The 13,274-nt window shown below is 52.0% G+C and overlaps 6 protein-coding genes and 1 pseudogene across 15 annotated transcripts in view; 3 read left to right on the plus strand and 4 right to left on the minus strand.

Moving 5' to 3' along the window:
- The window catches only part of LOC112346192, a 1,524-nt pseudogene extending 1,042 nt beyond the window's left edge, over positions 1–482 (minus strand). The window contains exons 1-2 of the transcript XR_002992329.1: positions 171–482; positions 1–113 (exon numbers count right to left, since the gene is read on the minus strand). The exon at positions 1–113 is cut by the window's left edge and continues 216 nt beyond it. The product of XR_002992329.1 is annotated as a malate dehydrogenase, glyoxysomal-like (transcript). The remainder of the gene's footprint in view (positions 114–170) is intronic.
- A 1,416-nt stretch (positions 483–1,898) lies between these two features.
- On the plus strand, positions 1,899–3,121 carry LOC9660599 (peroxidase A2). Its single transcript, XM_002969284.2, has 4 exons — positions 1,899–2,119; positions 2,167–2,349; positions 2,403–2,568; positions 2,624–3,121. The coding sequence occupies exons 1-4, from the start codon at positions 1,916–1,918 to the stop codon at positions 3,028–3,030; spliced, it is 960 nt and encodes a 319-aa protein (XP_002969330.2). The 5' UTR covers positions 1,899–1,915; the 3' UTR covers positions 3,031–3,121.
- On the minus strand, positions 3,113–5,446 carry LOC112346183 (pentatricopeptide repeat-containing protein At5g16860-like). Its single transcript, XM_024674487.1, has one exon. The coding sequence runs from the start codon at positions 5,444–5,446 to the stop codon at positions 3,113–3,115; it is 2,334 nt and encodes a 777-aa protein (XP_024530255.1).
- Positions 5,156–7,912, plus strand: LOC9659709 (dol-P-Man:Man(7)GlcNAc(2)-PP-Dol alpha-1,6-mannosyltransferase). Of its 6 annotated transcripts, none has more exons than XM_024674314.1 (16): positions 5,156–5,595; positions 5,643–5,684; positions 5,734–5,914; positions 5,966–6,139; positions 6,183–6,241; positions 6,287–6,358; positions 6,421–6,484; positions 6,541–6,716; positions 6,775–6,861; positions 6,911–6,978; positions 7,028–7,096; positions 7,154–7,236; positions 7,284–7,380; positions 7,441–7,506; positions 7,558–7,657; positions 7,719–7,797. In XM_024674314.1, exons 1-16 carry the CDS (start codon positions 5,467–5,469, stop codon positions 7,758–7,760), a joined length of 1,509 nt encoding a protein of 502 aa, XP_024530082.1. In that variant the 5' UTR covers positions 5,156–5,466; the 3' UTR covers positions 7,761–7,797. The 6 variants fall into 6 exon arrangements, with proteins under 6 accessions (XP_024530082.1, XP_024530081.1, XP_024530077.1 ...); XM_024674313.1 differs by having other exon boundaries at positions 7,701–7,786; XM_024674312.1 differs by having other exon boundaries at positions 5,386–5,595; positions 5,734–5,779; positions 5,828–5,914; positions 7,558–7,912.
- On the plus strand, positions 7,825–8,853 carry LOC112346134. 2 transcript variants are annotated; one of them, XM_024674321.1, is made up of 8 exons: positions 7,825–7,967; positions 8,019–8,087; positions 8,147–8,176; positions 8,243–8,275; positions 8,326–8,378; positions 8,431–8,545; positions 8,598–8,693; positions 8,743–8,853. In XM_024674321.1, exons 1-8 carry the CDS (start codon positions 7,848–7,850, stop codon positions 8,767–8,769), a joined length of 543 nt encoding a protein of 180 aa, XP_024530089.1. In that variant the 5' UTR covers positions 7,825–7,847; the 3' UTR covers positions 8,770–8,853. The 2 variants fall into 2 exon arrangements, with proteins under 2 accessions (XP_024530089.1, XP_024530090.1); XM_024674322.1 differs by having other exon boundaries at positions 8,022–8,087.
- On the minus strand, positions 8,786–10,709 carry LOC9659710 (3-ketoacyl-CoA synthase 11). Its single transcript, XM_002969500.2, has one exon. It carries the CDS (start codon positions 10,428–10,430, stop codon positions 8,877–8,879), a length of 1,554 nt encoding a protein of 517 aa, XP_002969546.1. The 5' UTR covers positions 10,431–10,709; the 3' UTR covers positions 8,786–8,876.
- A 98-nt stretch (positions 10,710–10,807) lies between these two features.
- Positions 10,808–13,200, minus strand: LOC9660600 (folate-biopterin transporter 1, chloroplastic). Of its 3 annotated transcripts, XM_002969501.2 has the most exons (9): positions 12,938–13,200; positions 12,648–12,889; positions 12,532–12,596; positions 12,301–12,463; positions 12,098–12,246; positions 11,781–12,050; positions 11,565–11,733; positions 11,406–11,498; positions 10,808–11,326 (listed from the first exon to the last, which is right to left on the minus strand). In XM_002969501.2, exons 1-9 carry the CDS (start codon positions 13,110–13,112, stop codon positions 11,009–11,011), a joined length of 1,644 nt encoding a protein of 547 aa, XP_002969547.2. In that variant the 5' UTR covers positions 13,113–13,200; the 3' UTR covers positions 10,808–11,008. The 3 variants fall into 3 exon arrangements, with proteins under 3 accessions (XP_002969547.2, XP_024530075.1, XP_024530076.1); XM_024674307.1 differs by having other exon boundaries at positions 12,098–12,463; XM_024674308.1 differs by lacking the exon at positions 12,938–13,200 and having other exon boundaries at positions 12,098–12,592; positions 12,648–12,793.
- Between the last annotated feature and the right edge of the window lie 74 nt (positions 13,201–13,274).

The following is a 13,274-nucleotide window of genomic DNA, read 5'->3' on the forward strand; positions in this document are numbered from 1 at the left end:
AACAGATCGTCGCGGCTCATCCCGGGCTTCCGGGGTATGCCCGCTGGAATAATGACCAGGTCCACGCCTTCCAGGGCCGAGTCGAGCTGGTCTTTCCCCAGGAATCCTCGCACCTAGAGCCATATTAGATAGACGCTGTGGAGAGCACAACGAGTTTGAAATCCACTCACCACTGCTGAGGCATCAATGTGACTCACGTCCGCAGTAACACCCGGAGTGTTGACCACGTCATACAGGTTCAACGTGGAGACTAAGGGATTCATTTTGAGTAGAAGCGAGAGGGGCTGGCCGATGCCTCCCGCTGCCCCCAAAATGGCCACCCTCGAACCCGTAGCACCACCCTTGGCACGGCACACCTCCATGGACACTCCATCGCTTGGATTGAGGTGTGATGACATCCGCCACAGCCGGCCGCGAGCACGACTCTCGGCCATTGCTCTTGTTGCCCTAATTTGAATTTTCTTTCACTCCCGATAAGCTCTAGCACACTGACACTTGTGGCTATTCTTGGTCATCCTTTTTCAATAATCTGCCCTTAACAAGTATTTTGTTTATTAGTATAAGGGACCATAATAGTAATTATGGCATAAAAAAATTTTATCATAAAAGTATTAATGTGATTCAGTATTACACACACCTGAGATTAGAATATAAAAAAATAAATGAGTATGAATGATAAGGGCTATAAAAAATTAAGAAGATGATATTTATAATAAAAATATAGGTAGAAATAGATATATATTATCATAAAAAAAGACATTATTTAAAAAATATTTAATATATTATGATAGTTTTATTTACATGTTATTTGAAATTCATAGTGAAGGGATGAAATCCTTTTTTTGTAAGAAGAAATATTTCTTTGTATACTATATAATTAAAAATAAAATTTAGAAGTAAACTAAATATTAGAATTATATACATATAATTTAGGATTAATATGAATTTTATTTATTTATTTATTTATGATATAATATTTGTGTGTATCTCTAACAAATTTATATAAAATTTAAGGTGTGTGTATATGTATGTGTGTAATTACTTTAATGCACTATAGCATATAATTCATCCATTCGTCCATTTGAAACTAAATTTGATCCATCCATTCTTATATATAAATAAGGGCCAGTTAATATGCTTATTCCTATAGTACTCATAATAGTATTTATTTCACAAGAAAGTAAGATGAGCCATTATGGTTTAATATATAATTTCTAATACTACAAAGTAAATATGCTATTTTTAATAGTCTAGGATATGAATTGTTTAATAGGGATTAAATCTGATCCATCTATTCATGTATATAAACATTCATTTTTGTACTCATGGGAATCACAAACATTTTTTTGTTTTTGGATTTTGTATTATTGTCATAGCATAATTAGGTAACTTGGCAGAAATGGATTAGTATAAAATTCAGTTCAAGCAAATCCCGAAGAGGTATGATCAAACTTTCATCATCAGCAAAGCAAACCCATACAAAGCTCACAAAGCATCCATCAGTATGCTTCAAGTTGTGCACTGCGAAACTATCAAAACACCATATAGATAGATAAATAGATTTCTTTTTCTCCATAGAAGCGAGGTGTTAGCAAAGTAGCAAAAAGGCATGACTATCAACGTTGCTGCTAGAGGAAGTTGTTTGCAAGCAAAAACACACTGGCACATGGTGCGCTCGTGGAGGAATACTTTGACTGTGGCATAGGAGAGTCTAGATGACTCTTCATTACCTTTATTTGCAAGAAAGCATCCTAAAGTTCAACTGTATACTCACATTGTGACGAGTCTTGGTAGGGGAGCTATATTATACCCAGTACTAGCTAGACGTACCATTGACGAGTTCCTTGCTGAGTAGCGGTATAAATCAAGGATGTCTCAGTGCATGCGCAGTGGAGTGGAGTCACTGAGCAGAAGTATGGTTTCTTGGGTTGGGTTTAGTGCACTTCTTGTGTTGGCTGCCTCCCATGAAATGAGTGCAACCTTGAGTCCTACATTTTACGATGATTCATGTCCGGATCTGAAATGGATAGTAGACAGTGTTCTCCAAGCTGCATTACTCAAAGATCCCAGAATTGGAGCCAAGCTTCTAAGAATGCATTTCCACGACTGTTTTGTTCAGGTAAGTCACCCAAAGTTTAGAGACGTTTTCTTACGACACTCAAACAGGGTTGTGATGCCTCCGTGCTGCTGGATGAAGCACAAGGAGAGAAAACTGCTCAGCCAAACTTGAACTCGTTGATGGGTTTTGATGTTGTAGATTCCATCAAGAGTGCAGTGGAAAGTGCGTGTCCAGGAATTGTTTCATGTGCCGATATCCTGGCAGTAGCAGCTGAAGTGTCCGTAGTGTTGGTACGTTAATACATTGACTTTTCATTTTCTTTGACGGGCGTGTGTGATGCTAGGCTGGAGGGCCATCTTGGAAGGTGTTGCTGGGAAGGCGAGACAGCTTGACCGGAAGCAAGAGGCTTGCAAACAGGGACATTCCGCCGCCAACTTCCACCTTTTCCCAGCTGGTGAAGGCGTTCAAGAAGAAAGGCCTGTCGGCGGAGGACATGATCGTCCTTTCGGGTCTGTTGTGGATTCGAAAAATGGAATTGTTACTGACCGTGTACGCTTGGAACAGGCGGGCACACGATTGGAGCATCCCGTTGCGCGAGTTTCACGCAGAGGCTGTATAACCAGAGCGGGAGTTTCCAGGCTGATCCAACAATCGAGAAGCGCTACCTGTTCAATCTACAGCAGGTGTGTCCCAGGAATGGAGACGGCAACGTGACACAGTCTCTTGACTTCAGCCCCCGGTCCTTCGACAACAACTACTACAAGCTTGTGGTGTCGAATCTGGGGCTCCTCAACTCGGACCAAGTATTGACGACACAGTCTCAGGGTAGCGCCGCTCTTGTGAGTGCCTTGAGCAGGGACCAGACGAGCTTCTTCAATAGGTTTGCAGTGTCCATGGTTAAGATGGGGAACATTTCCCCTCTGGTTGGCAACAAGGGGGAGATCCGGAATAAGTGCCGATACAGGAACTAAAAAACTGTCCCGGCCTGGTTTTGCATAAGAAAGTGATGTATACCACCTCTCTAAATAAACTTGTGAGCTCCGCTCTGCTCCGCTAGCTCTCTCTTGCACAGATGCCAGACATCATTACGTAGGCTGCAGCATTCTTGGTGTCATCGCCCTCCACTGCCACGAGTTCATCGAACGCACGCTTGGCTACTTGTGCGCTAGCAGCGAAGGTCGACGACGTCGTGCAAGCCGCAAGCAGTGTGGTCCATGTCACCGCATTCGGTTCCACACCCTGCGTAGCCATGGCCTCGACCACCTCCAAGGCCTCCTCCACCCGGTTTGCACGGCCCAGCATGTCAACCAGACAGTGGTAGTGCTCAATCTGGGGCTTGACACCGGCTCGGTCGAAATAGTACTTGCCGGTGTCAACCAGACCCGCACGGCTGCATGCGGCGAGCAGGCATGTTAGAGTGGTAGCATCGGCGACCACCCCTTCCTCCGCCATTTGCCGCAGCCACAAGGCAAGGCTTTCCGGGTTGCCTTGGCGGCTCAAGCCCGACAGCAACGCATTGAGGGTCGCGGCACCAAGTGGAGAAGCAAGCGACTCGAACAGCAGCTCACAACGGAGCATGCAACCACACTTGGCGTACAAGTCGACGACGCATGTCTCCAAACGCCGACGACTGCTCGCTCCTCCTTCTAGTAATCCCAGCCTGCAGACTTGGGCGTGGATTTGGCGGCCAGCATCGAGGGCAGCAGCACCAGCAGCGGCTTCGAGTGCTACTGCCAAGGCCCCCGCGTCCAGCGTTGCTAACTGCCACGAAAACAAGAGAGTGAGAGCTACGAGTGGCTGGCCCGCCTCCGTGTAGCCGGAGACGAGCGACGTCAAAGCAGGCAGCAGCAGATGATCGTCCTTGCCGTGCTCCAGGAGCGCCCGCCTCCACACCCGTGCCGCATCTCCCAACGCCCCACACTTGATATACATCAGCACCAAGCTATTTGCAAGCCGAGGATTACAACCAAGTGCGCTGCAGCGAACATACTGCTCCAGGGCCATGCCTGTCTCCAGCAGCGCAATGTTGCTGCTCCCCGCTCGTTTGGACGCCAGCCCGGTGACGGCCTTGAGTGCAGCCACCAGAGTGTGGGCATTGGGCTCCAGCTCCACGTCTTGGCATCTCATCCTCGCAAGGAGCTGCAGAGCCGACTCTTCGTCACCCGCATCCACAAGACCCGACATGAGACACGTCCAGGACACGATGTTTCTGCACCGCATTTGCTCGAATACCCTCGTCGCATCCAGCAGGCTCCCACACCTGGCATACATTGCTACCAAGGAGTTGGCCACGAAGACATGACTAGATGAATCTAGCCCGGGTGCAGCAACGGCTTCCAGAAGGAGCTTGTGAATCCACATTCCTCTCTCCAGAGATGTGAGCTTGATGACGTTGTGCACACCGTCAAGGAGTTGGCCTTGTTCTTGCACTGCCATCTCCGCCACCGCCTTGAGGGCTGCTGCCAGCGTGTGAGCATTGGGGGGGCATGTCATGGCGGCCAGGACCGCGAGTGCCGATTGCTCCTCCCCGTTGTGTGTGTAGGCCGACATGAGCGACGTCCAGGTGTAAACTGTGTGGCTGGCCGCGGGGATGCTGTCGAAAGCACGCTCCGCATCACACAGGCTCCCGCATTTGGCATAAGCATCCACAAGGCTGCTGGCCAGCAGAGAGTTGGCAAGTAGTGGGCCGCTTGATGCGTGGATGGCCATGCAAATCGCTAGGCATCTCTGCTGCTGGTCCGATTGCTTGGCTGCCAGCCCCGAGGAGGCCTTGAGCGCAACCACGAGAGCCGAGGAGTCGGGAGCACAATCGATCATGCCCAGAAGCTCCAGAGCCATGCCTTGTTCATGGTTATCAGCGTAGCACAGCATCATGCACGTCCACAGCACCACGTCCGGGTGGCGGACCCTGTCGAACACTTGACGGGCTTCCAGCAGGCTGCCATGCTTGGAGTACATGGTGATCAATGCAGTGGCGACGCGAGCCTCCGAATCCAGTCTCATGTCCCGAGCGTGCCTGTGGATGGCAAGGCCTTGGGCGCGGCTGGAGCATGCCTTGAGCGCAATGAGGAAGGTTACCCTGTCGGCTGGAATGATGCGATGGAGGAGCAAGCGCAGAGCCACGTCGGGGTGGCCGGATTGCGCGTAGGCGAGCATGAGCAGGTTCCAGGACGCGGAGGTGTGGCGGGGCATGGCGTCGAAGGTCGTGTGAGCCATGGTGGCACAACCACACCTGGCGTACATGCTCAGCAGCGCATTGGCAACCCGCAGGCCCGAGTCGTCCCCCGTCCTTGCAGCGTCCCCGTGCACCACTCTCCCGCGCTGCTCGTTGGCACACGCCTTGAGCGCAGCCACCAGGCCACGCACCCTCGACGCATCACTGGTCATTGCGATTAGGGCAGGAGCGCATGGACAAGCCGCGCACGCCGTGGCGCCGCCGGCTGCAAGGCCTGGATCTCCTCCTTGTGCCACTCGTCGCTGCCCTCCATGTCTTGATGGCACCCTACACCAAAGTGGAGGAGAGCTTCAACACACAGGCAAGCCTCGCGTTTATGGCTCTTTCTTAGCTCAATCCTCCGTCCAGGCAATGCACGACATTCTCTACCATCACTACCATCTCCAAGAGGTGAGTGAGAGCACTCGTCCAGCCACTTGAGCCTTGTCTTCCTTTCCAGTATGACCACCTGGAGTTTCCCGGCGTTGTCCCCAGGACATTCATTGGTAAGCTAGAACTCCTCTTCTTCGTTTCCAGCACACTGTGTCTTCCAGGGGCACTGGTCGTGTCGGCGTTGGCTTCGCCGTATGTCACTCTGTTCAAGCTGCTTGGCCTCCCCAAGCTCTACTCCCTCTGCGCCGGTGAGCACATAGAGCTGCTTTCTTTGCCAAGCTCACGTCCTCGCTCGCTAGTTCGTCTCGTGCTCGCCAGCATCGTTTTGGGAAGCATGTCCCTCATGCGTCGTGCCATCAGCAACGAGTTTGGGAGCACGGTCGCAAAGGCGTTTACAGTTATCACAGCAGTGCAATTCCACCTCTTGTTCTATTGTTCGCGGCCACTTCCCAACGTCTTTGCTCTCGCCTGCGGTACGTCCCAGTCGTTTTCATGTGCTGAGCCTCATTCTTGCAGTCAATGTGGCCTATTATTTCTGGATCCGAGGCAAGCCGAGGGAAACACTGATCTCTCTGGTAAGTCGAACCATTATCCTTAACCTGTCAAGCTTTTCTATCCAGGTCTTCGGTATGGTGGTCTTCCGATGTGACATAATACTTCTGGCTGCTCCGATTGGATTGAGCTTTTTCATTGTGAGTCCGTGGATCTTATGACCGAGTGTTGTTCCTCATGCATGCGGCTGCTGTTATGACAGACAAGATCCGTGACTGTGGCAGATGCGCTCAAGTGGTGCATCCCCGCAGCCATTGTAAGTGCTGGTACGAGCATAACTGGGCTTCCTGTGGGCGAGGCTGACGGGGGACTGGCCTTGCAGGCTTAACGTTCGCGGTGGACTCCATCCTGTGGAGACGATGGGTGTGGCCCGAGTGGGAAGTCTTTTGGTTTAATTCCGTTTTGAACCGCAGTTCCGAGTGGGGTGTCTCTCCCTTCCACTGGTATTTCTCTTCTGCGCTTCCACGAGCTATGCTGGCTGCTTATCCATTGTCATTTGTAAGCTTGATGACAAGCTTGGATTATCTCACCTATTCGTCACCTGCATCGCATGCAGGTGGGATTGGCTCTGGACAGGAGAATTCGGAGGCTTGCGCTTCCAGTATACGGCTTTGTCATCCTTTATTCCAAGCTTCCTCATAAGGTTTGTCCTGTATATCCTCGAGCTGGACTGACACATGCTTGTCACGCAGGAACTGCGCTTCATTCTGTTTGCTGTACCAATGCTTAACCTGGCCGCTGCGGCAGCCATAGCACGCATGTAAGTAGCTGTTTCAACTGTCAAAGCGCTGCCTACACTCGACATACAGATATAACAATCGTCGTAAACGACTCTGGTCCCTTTTCTACAATGCCAGCCTTGTTCTCTTGACTGCAAGGTGAGCATTGCGCTTGATTTCAAGGTGGTCGCGACTAATAGCAGGGAAGAAACACAGCTTCTCGTTTGCTTTGCTGTCGGCAGTTGCATCGTACAGAAATTATCCTGGCGGCCAAGCTATGGCACTGCTTCATGATCTAGGTTCGTCAATCCACTTGTAACTCACTTCCAACCCTGGCGAAACCCAGATACTGGCGGCCAAGAGGCTCGCAGGTCTGTCCATATCGATGTTCTTCCGGCAATGACGGGTGTCTCACGCTTCTGCGAGAGAGGACCGCCATGGAGGTAAGATTGCAGATCAACTTCTGCCTGTCTGTATACCTCAATGTGCGATCGCATTTGCAGTTATTCCAAGCGAGAAGGATTAACGCCCCGCGAGCTGCGTGAGAGCAACTTCACGTACCTTGTGAGGTAAAGTGAAGGAAGGTGGTGTCCAGTGGAATGACTCGTTTGCTGCTACAGCGCACAGGCAAATGTCGCTGGATTCGAGCGCGTGTTTGCAGTGGAGGGGTTCTCGAGGATAGCCTTGCAGCCTTCATCCTTTCCGCCTCTGATAAGACTGGTGAGTGAACTGATTGTTTTGCGCTACCGTACACAGACAAAAGGGATTGTCTCCACTCCAGGTGAGCGAGCCCCAGGTGTACGTTCACGTTCGAAGCAGATAATGTGGAGTCATTTGAACTTTTGTCCCTTTGGCGGGAAGCTGGTGTTTAGAGAGAGAGAGAGAGGGGAGAGAATCTAGGGCTTGAGAAATGGAGAATGGCGCCCCACAGCTCAAGCGGGCGAGGAGGGAGGCTTGTGAGCGCTTCAGCAAGCTCCAGCAAGCCTTCTCCATGGCTGTGCACTGTCTGCTTACATCCTGCTCCCGCCAGGTGGAGCTAGCGCATAGGACTTTCTTGTTTTAACCCTGTCATTTGGGGCAGGAGTTTCTGGAGCATTTCGATTTCCTGGAGCCGGAAATGCAGGGCCACACCTACGAGCTCTACACGGAAGTAAGTAGAGGCTGCTCCCCATTTTCAACCATGTTTCTTACTCTGCCCGCTTCTCAAAGGTTGTGGCAGCTGTGCACAGAGCTTCGAAGGTATGTTTTAATTCCTTGAGCCCGGCGAGTGTTTACTCCTTTCCTTGCTTCTTCTTCTTTTTCAAGAGTGAGTTCGACACCATTTGCAAGGAGATGAAGGTAATCTAGTGCGTGCCTGCGGGTCTCTGATCAACTGTTTTGCGTTCCAGCTTAAATCTGTTCTTGCTGGCATTGACAAGAAAATTGCTCGTGCTGCCAAGAGGTACTCTACCGAGAGAGAGAGAGAGAAGAGAGAGGGTAATTGCTGTTTCCAGGACAAACGATGATCTAGGGGAGAAGAGATTTACACCTCCAAGTCTCATGGTTGTAAGTGGAGCGCTTGACGTGAAACAATCAGAAGTTGAAGAATTAAAGCGCCTTCTTATTGAGGTAGCATGGCCTTGTACCTGTGTGAGAATCAAAAGCACCGGCTCTCTTGCAGGAAGAAGAGCACAAGTCTCAGCTGTGTGCCCGCATCGACGGTATGCGGGCTGAAATCGAAGCCATGGAAGGCGATGGTCTGCATGTTCCCGGGAATGTAAGTGATGCATAACATCCTGATTTCGAGTAATCTGTTTTGGATGCAGTTGAGGCTACCTCTCTTGAGATCGTGAAGCCCTGAAGTGTATGTAGCGTAAAATCCTTCATTGCTCGTATTCTTTTTCATCTAGAAATACAAGTTTGTGTACTGGCTGAAATCAGGAACTTGTGCGTTCTCCATTCAGGAGGGCGATGGCGATGCGTGGGCAGACATGTCAACCGGGTACCTGTGCAGGCAATCCAGCCAGGGGTTCCTGTACGGCTTGTCAAGGTTCCTGGTGGCCCTCCACACGACACTGTTGCACTTGAATCCAGAGCCAAAAGCTATCTGCCACACTCGGTCGCCCCGCCTGATTCTCTCCTTGGCTTCGGAGTAGGCAAGCTCGTACCACAGCGAGCTGCTGGACGTGTTGCCAAACCTGTGGAGAGTCATCCTTGCAGGCTCCATATGCCAGCTTCCCAGCTGCAAGTTCTTCTGGATCTCGTCCAGGACGCCCCGACCTCCAGCGTGGATGCAAAAGTGCTCGAATGCCAGCTTGAAGTCCGGAATGTAAGGCTTGACGTGCTTCATGTGGAGGATCCTTCGAGCCACGAGATGAGCCACGAAGATTGCCTGCTCCGAGATGGGAAGGACCAAGGGACCCAAGGTGCTGATGTTGGTCTTGAGAGCTTCGCCGGCAACAGCCATGAGGTTTTTGGACAGCGATACCCCTCGCAAGCCGAGCTCGTCTTCCCTCTGCTCCACGCATCCAAACGACTTGTCGTCGGCCCCCTTGTGCGTCCTCACCGAATGAACCAGCTCGTACTTTGCACGGTGGCGGTCCCTTGTCCGGTTTGTGAGCAGAATTGCAGCGCCACCGATGCGAAACAAGCAGTTGGTGACGAGCATGGAGCGGTCGTTTCCCACGTACCAGTTCTGGGTGATGTTCTCGGTGCTGACGATGAGCGCACACGAGTTGGGGTGAACTCGGAGCAGGTCCTTGGCGAGGTCGACGGAGATGAGGCCCGCACTGCATCCCATTCCGGCCAGGTTGAAGCTCTTGATGTTCCCGCGGAGCTTGTAGTGGTTGACGATCATAGCGGAGAGGGAGGGCGTTGGATTGAAGAGGCTGCAGTTGACGATGAGCATCCCAATGTCCTTGGGCTTGACGTGGGTCTTGTCCAGCACCTCGTCAATGGCTCCAAACATGACTTGCTCTGCCTCCCTTCTCGCCTGCCTCATACTCGGCTCGGTGCCAGGCTCGTCAAAAACAAATGCGGGCACGTACGTCTCGGGCCCCAGGCCCGAGCGCCACACCACCTTCTTCTGGAACTCGAGGCTGGCGTCGTTGAACTTGCCAGACTTGGCAGCAAAGTCCTCAAGCACCTCCATGGAGCACTTGTACCTGTCGTCGGGCTTGTAGCAGGCGAAGTCCAGGAGGTAGACTCTCCGGGGGCGAGCCATGAAGTAGACGGTGGCCAGGAAGACGAAGGCAGCGGAGCAGAAGAGCACGTTGATGAGGTTGAGGTGGAGGCTCTCCCACAGCAGCCATATGTGCTCTCGCCTCCCCACCCGTCCAATCTCGGCGGCGGCGGCCACCAAGAGCGGGAGCAAAGCCAGGTACATGAAATGCTTGAGCGCGTAGTGGTATCCCAGCTTGACATACTTGAGACTGACCGACTGCAAAAAGTCTGGGATCACCAAATGCTGCTGGATCCTGATTGCCACGCTCTTGCAACTATCATCGCCCGCCATGCCTCGACTCTCGGGGAGCTGCTAAGAACTTAGCAGGGAGCGAAATAGGGTGCTACGAGCGGTGCACGGGAGGGAGCACGCCGCGCCGCTCAACCGCTGCTCTCAAGGGAGATCCGATTCTCTCCTCTATCACGCTTTAGGTGAAGCCGTCGTAGTCCTCCTTCCCGTGACGAGGCCGTGTTCGAGCGGATTCATATGCCTAGGGGCCTCGGCCAGTGGGGCGCGCCAGCCACTATATTTGTGCCCCTCCCGCCAAAACTCCTCCCGAGTCGCCTCCCACTTGCTCGTTTCGTTTTCTAGTTAATCACAACAATTATGGCAGCAATGACGCCCGGCTGCCACGTTGACTTGGAGAAAAGATCACACCGCACGAGAGATTCCTGACACCCAGGTTTTATAGTGCATTGACCCCCACTGTTGACCAGGCCGCCCATGTCAACAAGTCGTCTGGCTTGCTTTGCGCAATGCCTCTCACTCACTCGACTCAGCAAAACGGCTGGCCTTTGTTTTTTACCTCCCTTTATAAAGCCCAGCCATCCATCGCATCGGTCATCAACACCGCCAGGCCCTTCGCCTGCCTACTCGCGCTTGGCCTCCTCCATGTCATTCAAAGCCTTCTCGGCCCTGTCCACTGCGTCTGGCAGCTGGCTCTCGGGCGGAAGCAGCCCCAGGAATGGCAGCGGAAGTAGCGACGACAGGTTGGTCACCAGTACTAACACGGCCAGATTGTCAAAATTGTGGCTTGACACGCCCAATAACTGTGTCAAGCCCGCACCCATGAGCCCCCCAAGCACCCCCGCGCCATTGCTGATAGACATGAGCGTTGCAAACAGCGTGGCTTCTACACCTGGCGGGCATAACTTGGCTGCCAGAACCAAGACTGGCATGAAAGAAACCTGTGGTACAACCAACACACAAAGAGTTAGCTCTTTCCCTCGGCTGGCACACATACAACTGTATGTATTTATTATGCACCTGGCCAAGGACGGTGAGCACTAACGAGTCCCCCATGGAAAACCATTCATCGCTAATGCCCAAACTGCGATTCCAACCGTTGACAAGCATCAACTGCAGGCGTGCACGTCCGTCATCATCCGTGAATTGAAAACGCAAATCTAGATTTCTAGTTATCACCTGCGTGCAACCCAATCCAACTCCCAGTAGCGTGGTCCAAAAGAACATTCTCCTGAGCGGCACATGCTTCAGCAAGCTGTTGTATACGCCCACTCCAGCAAGAGAAGCCATCGCAGTTATGAGCCTCACCCGCCCAAGGAACTCCGGTCCAAAACCCAGCTTGTTTGTTCTGCAAAACATGTTGGTTAAACTAGTCGAGCAACACAAGCAGCTTACGTGAAGTAGAACATGGCGGTGTCGGAAGATGGGGTGGCCTGCCACAGAAATATAAACAGCGTGGGGAGAAAGATTGTTGGCTCCCGAACAGTCCTCCACAAACGCAAGCTTTGCTTCTTCGCGGATTGGAAGACACCATCTGATCGAAAGTCCACTCTGAGATCATCAGCTGTACCGGACGCTTGGATATTCCAAGCGGGCTCTTCCTGTACAAGCCCGGCAACGGCTGACGTGATAAGTGGAAGAAGAGATGTGACGCCGAAAACAAACCTGCCTCTTTGGGATCAGACTGGAACGTGAAGCATGTTTAACCGTACCTCACACCATAAGTCTGAACAAAATAGCCACTGAAGTATGCACTGATAATGCCCCCAGCTGCCGAAGATCCCCAGCAGAGCGACTGAAGCGATCCAGACGTATCTTGCGATTCACCCCGTGCCCTCTCAACAACCATTGAGTCGACCACCTTGAAATTAGTATAGTTAGTTCTTCTCCTTACAACATCTGAGGCGCCACTTACAACATCTGAGAAAGCCACGGATAGAGAACTAAGGAAAATCATGGCCACGGCACCATACTTATCGGTTACAAGCGCGGACAACGATCCCCACGAAACCGCTCCAAGAAGTCCGCAAAGTACAAGATATGATCGTCGCCTGTAACCAAACAGAGGGAGCCCGTCGCTGGCACGAGGAAGCACTGAAAGAATTAGTACTGAAGCGAAGCTGGTGCGATGATGGATCCCGCAAACCTTATAAAGCCATAGAGAGGCTTGACGAGCCACGGGAAAGCAGAGAATCCAGATAGAATAGCTGTCTGATCAACGAGACGAGGTTAACGAAAAGGAAACGAGACTGGCGGACTAACCTCTGCTGGATCGAGATGAAGATCATCCTTTAGGAAGAAACTGACAGCAAGCCTGGAAAGTCCGAGAATGCCTTGGACAAAGTAGACCATGGTTATGGCAACTATGTCTGGAGAGAATTCCACTCCTAGAATGTGCTGCGACGCCTTGGTCTTGACAAGAGAGCTCCAGCGCCTGATTTCGCTCCCTAAGGAGCTCATGGCTGGCGGCTGCTCGGGAATGGAAGCGTGGTTGCCTTCCTCCTCTGGGGACAAAGATTGGAGTGTAAACAAAGAAGCACACACACACGTACCACCGTTGACGTGTTGCATTTCGATGGTCCGATGCTTGTGATGATCTTGCTCCATTCTCCTGGCTGCACATACGATGACCCGCTGTACTCTTGCCGGCCTAGCTCGCACTCTCCGCCATGGCCTCTCAACCCTAACCCTAGAGCAGTAGCTGGGCGTGGCTACCACGGCTGCCATAGCGCGCCAACACCTTGCGTTTTCGCGTTTTATGCGCCCAGGAATCGAGCCAGGGCTGTTCTTCCTTTTAAAAACACAACCTAAATAACCGCCAACCGGGGAGGAGGATGGAGCCAGAGGTGGCCAAGGCCGAGGGGCCGGACATGGGCAGCGCGGTGGACA

This window comes from Selaginella moellendorffii, unplaced genomic scaffold (assembly GCF_000143415.4).
Source record: "Selaginella moellendorffii unplaced genomic scaffold, v1.0 SELMOscaffold_12, whole genome shotgun sequence".
NCBI lineage: Eukaryota > Viridiplantae > Streptophyta > Lycopodiopsida > Selaginellales > Selaginellaceae > Selaginella > Selaginella moellendorffii.

Coding starts and splice junctions, on each gene's coding strand:
- LOC112346183 (XM_024674487.1), bottom strand. CDS start 5,446: ATGACCAGTGATGCGTCGAGGGTGCGTGGCCTGGTGGCTGCGCTCAAG.
- LOC9660600 (XM_024674307.1), bottom strand. CDS start 13,112: ATGGCAGCCGTGGTAGCCACGCCCAGCTACTGCTCTAGGGTTAGGGTT. Junction 12,890..12,937: donor AATGCAACACGTCAACGGTG/GTACGTGTGTGT, acceptor CTTTGTCCCCAG/AGGAGGAAGGCAACCACGCT. Junction 12,464..12,531: donor CCTCTCTATGGCTTTATAAG/GTTTGCGGGATC, acceptor TCCTCGTGCCAG/CGACGGGCTCCCTCTGTTTG.
- LOC112346134 (XM_024674321.1), top strand. CDS start 7,848: ATGGAGAATGGCGCCCCACAGCTCAAGCGGGCGAGGAGGGAGGCTTGT. Junction 8,177..8,242: donor CTGTGCACAGAGCTTCGAAG/GTATGTTTTAAT, acceptor TTCTTTTTCAAG/AGTGAGTTCGACACCATTTG. Junction 8,379..8,430: donor ATTGCTCGTGCTGCCAAGAG/GTACTCTACCGA, acceptor TGCTGTTTCCAG/GACAAACGATGATCTAGGGG.
- LOC9659710 (XM_002969500.2), bottom strand. CDS start 10,430: ATGGCGGGCGATGATAGTTGCAAGAGCGTGGCAATCAGGATCCAGCAG.
- LOC9660599 (XM_002969284.2), top strand. CDS start 1,916: ATGGTTTCTTGGGTTGGGTTTAGTGCACTTCTTGTGTTGGCTGCCTCC. Junction 2,350..2,402: donor CTGAAGTGTCCGTAGTGTTG/GTACGTTAATAC, acceptor GTGTGATGCTAG/GCTGGAGGGCCATCTTGGAA. Junction 2,569..2,623: donor GGACATGATCGTCCTTTCGG/GTCTGTTGTGGA, acceptor CGCTTGGAACAG/GCGGGCACACGATTGGAGCA.
- LOC9659709 (XM_024674309.1), top strand. CDS start 5,467: ATGGACAAGCCGCGCACGCCGTGGCGCCGCCGGCTGCAAGGCCTGGAT. Junction 7,097..7,153: donor CTTGTTCTCTTGACTGCAAG/GTGAGCATTGCG, acceptor GAAGAAACACAG/CTTCTCGTTTGCTTTGCTGT. Junction 7,237..7,283: donor GGCACTGCTTCATGATCTAG/GTTCGTCAATCC, acceptor GGCGAAACCCAG/ATACTGGCGGCCAAGAGGCT.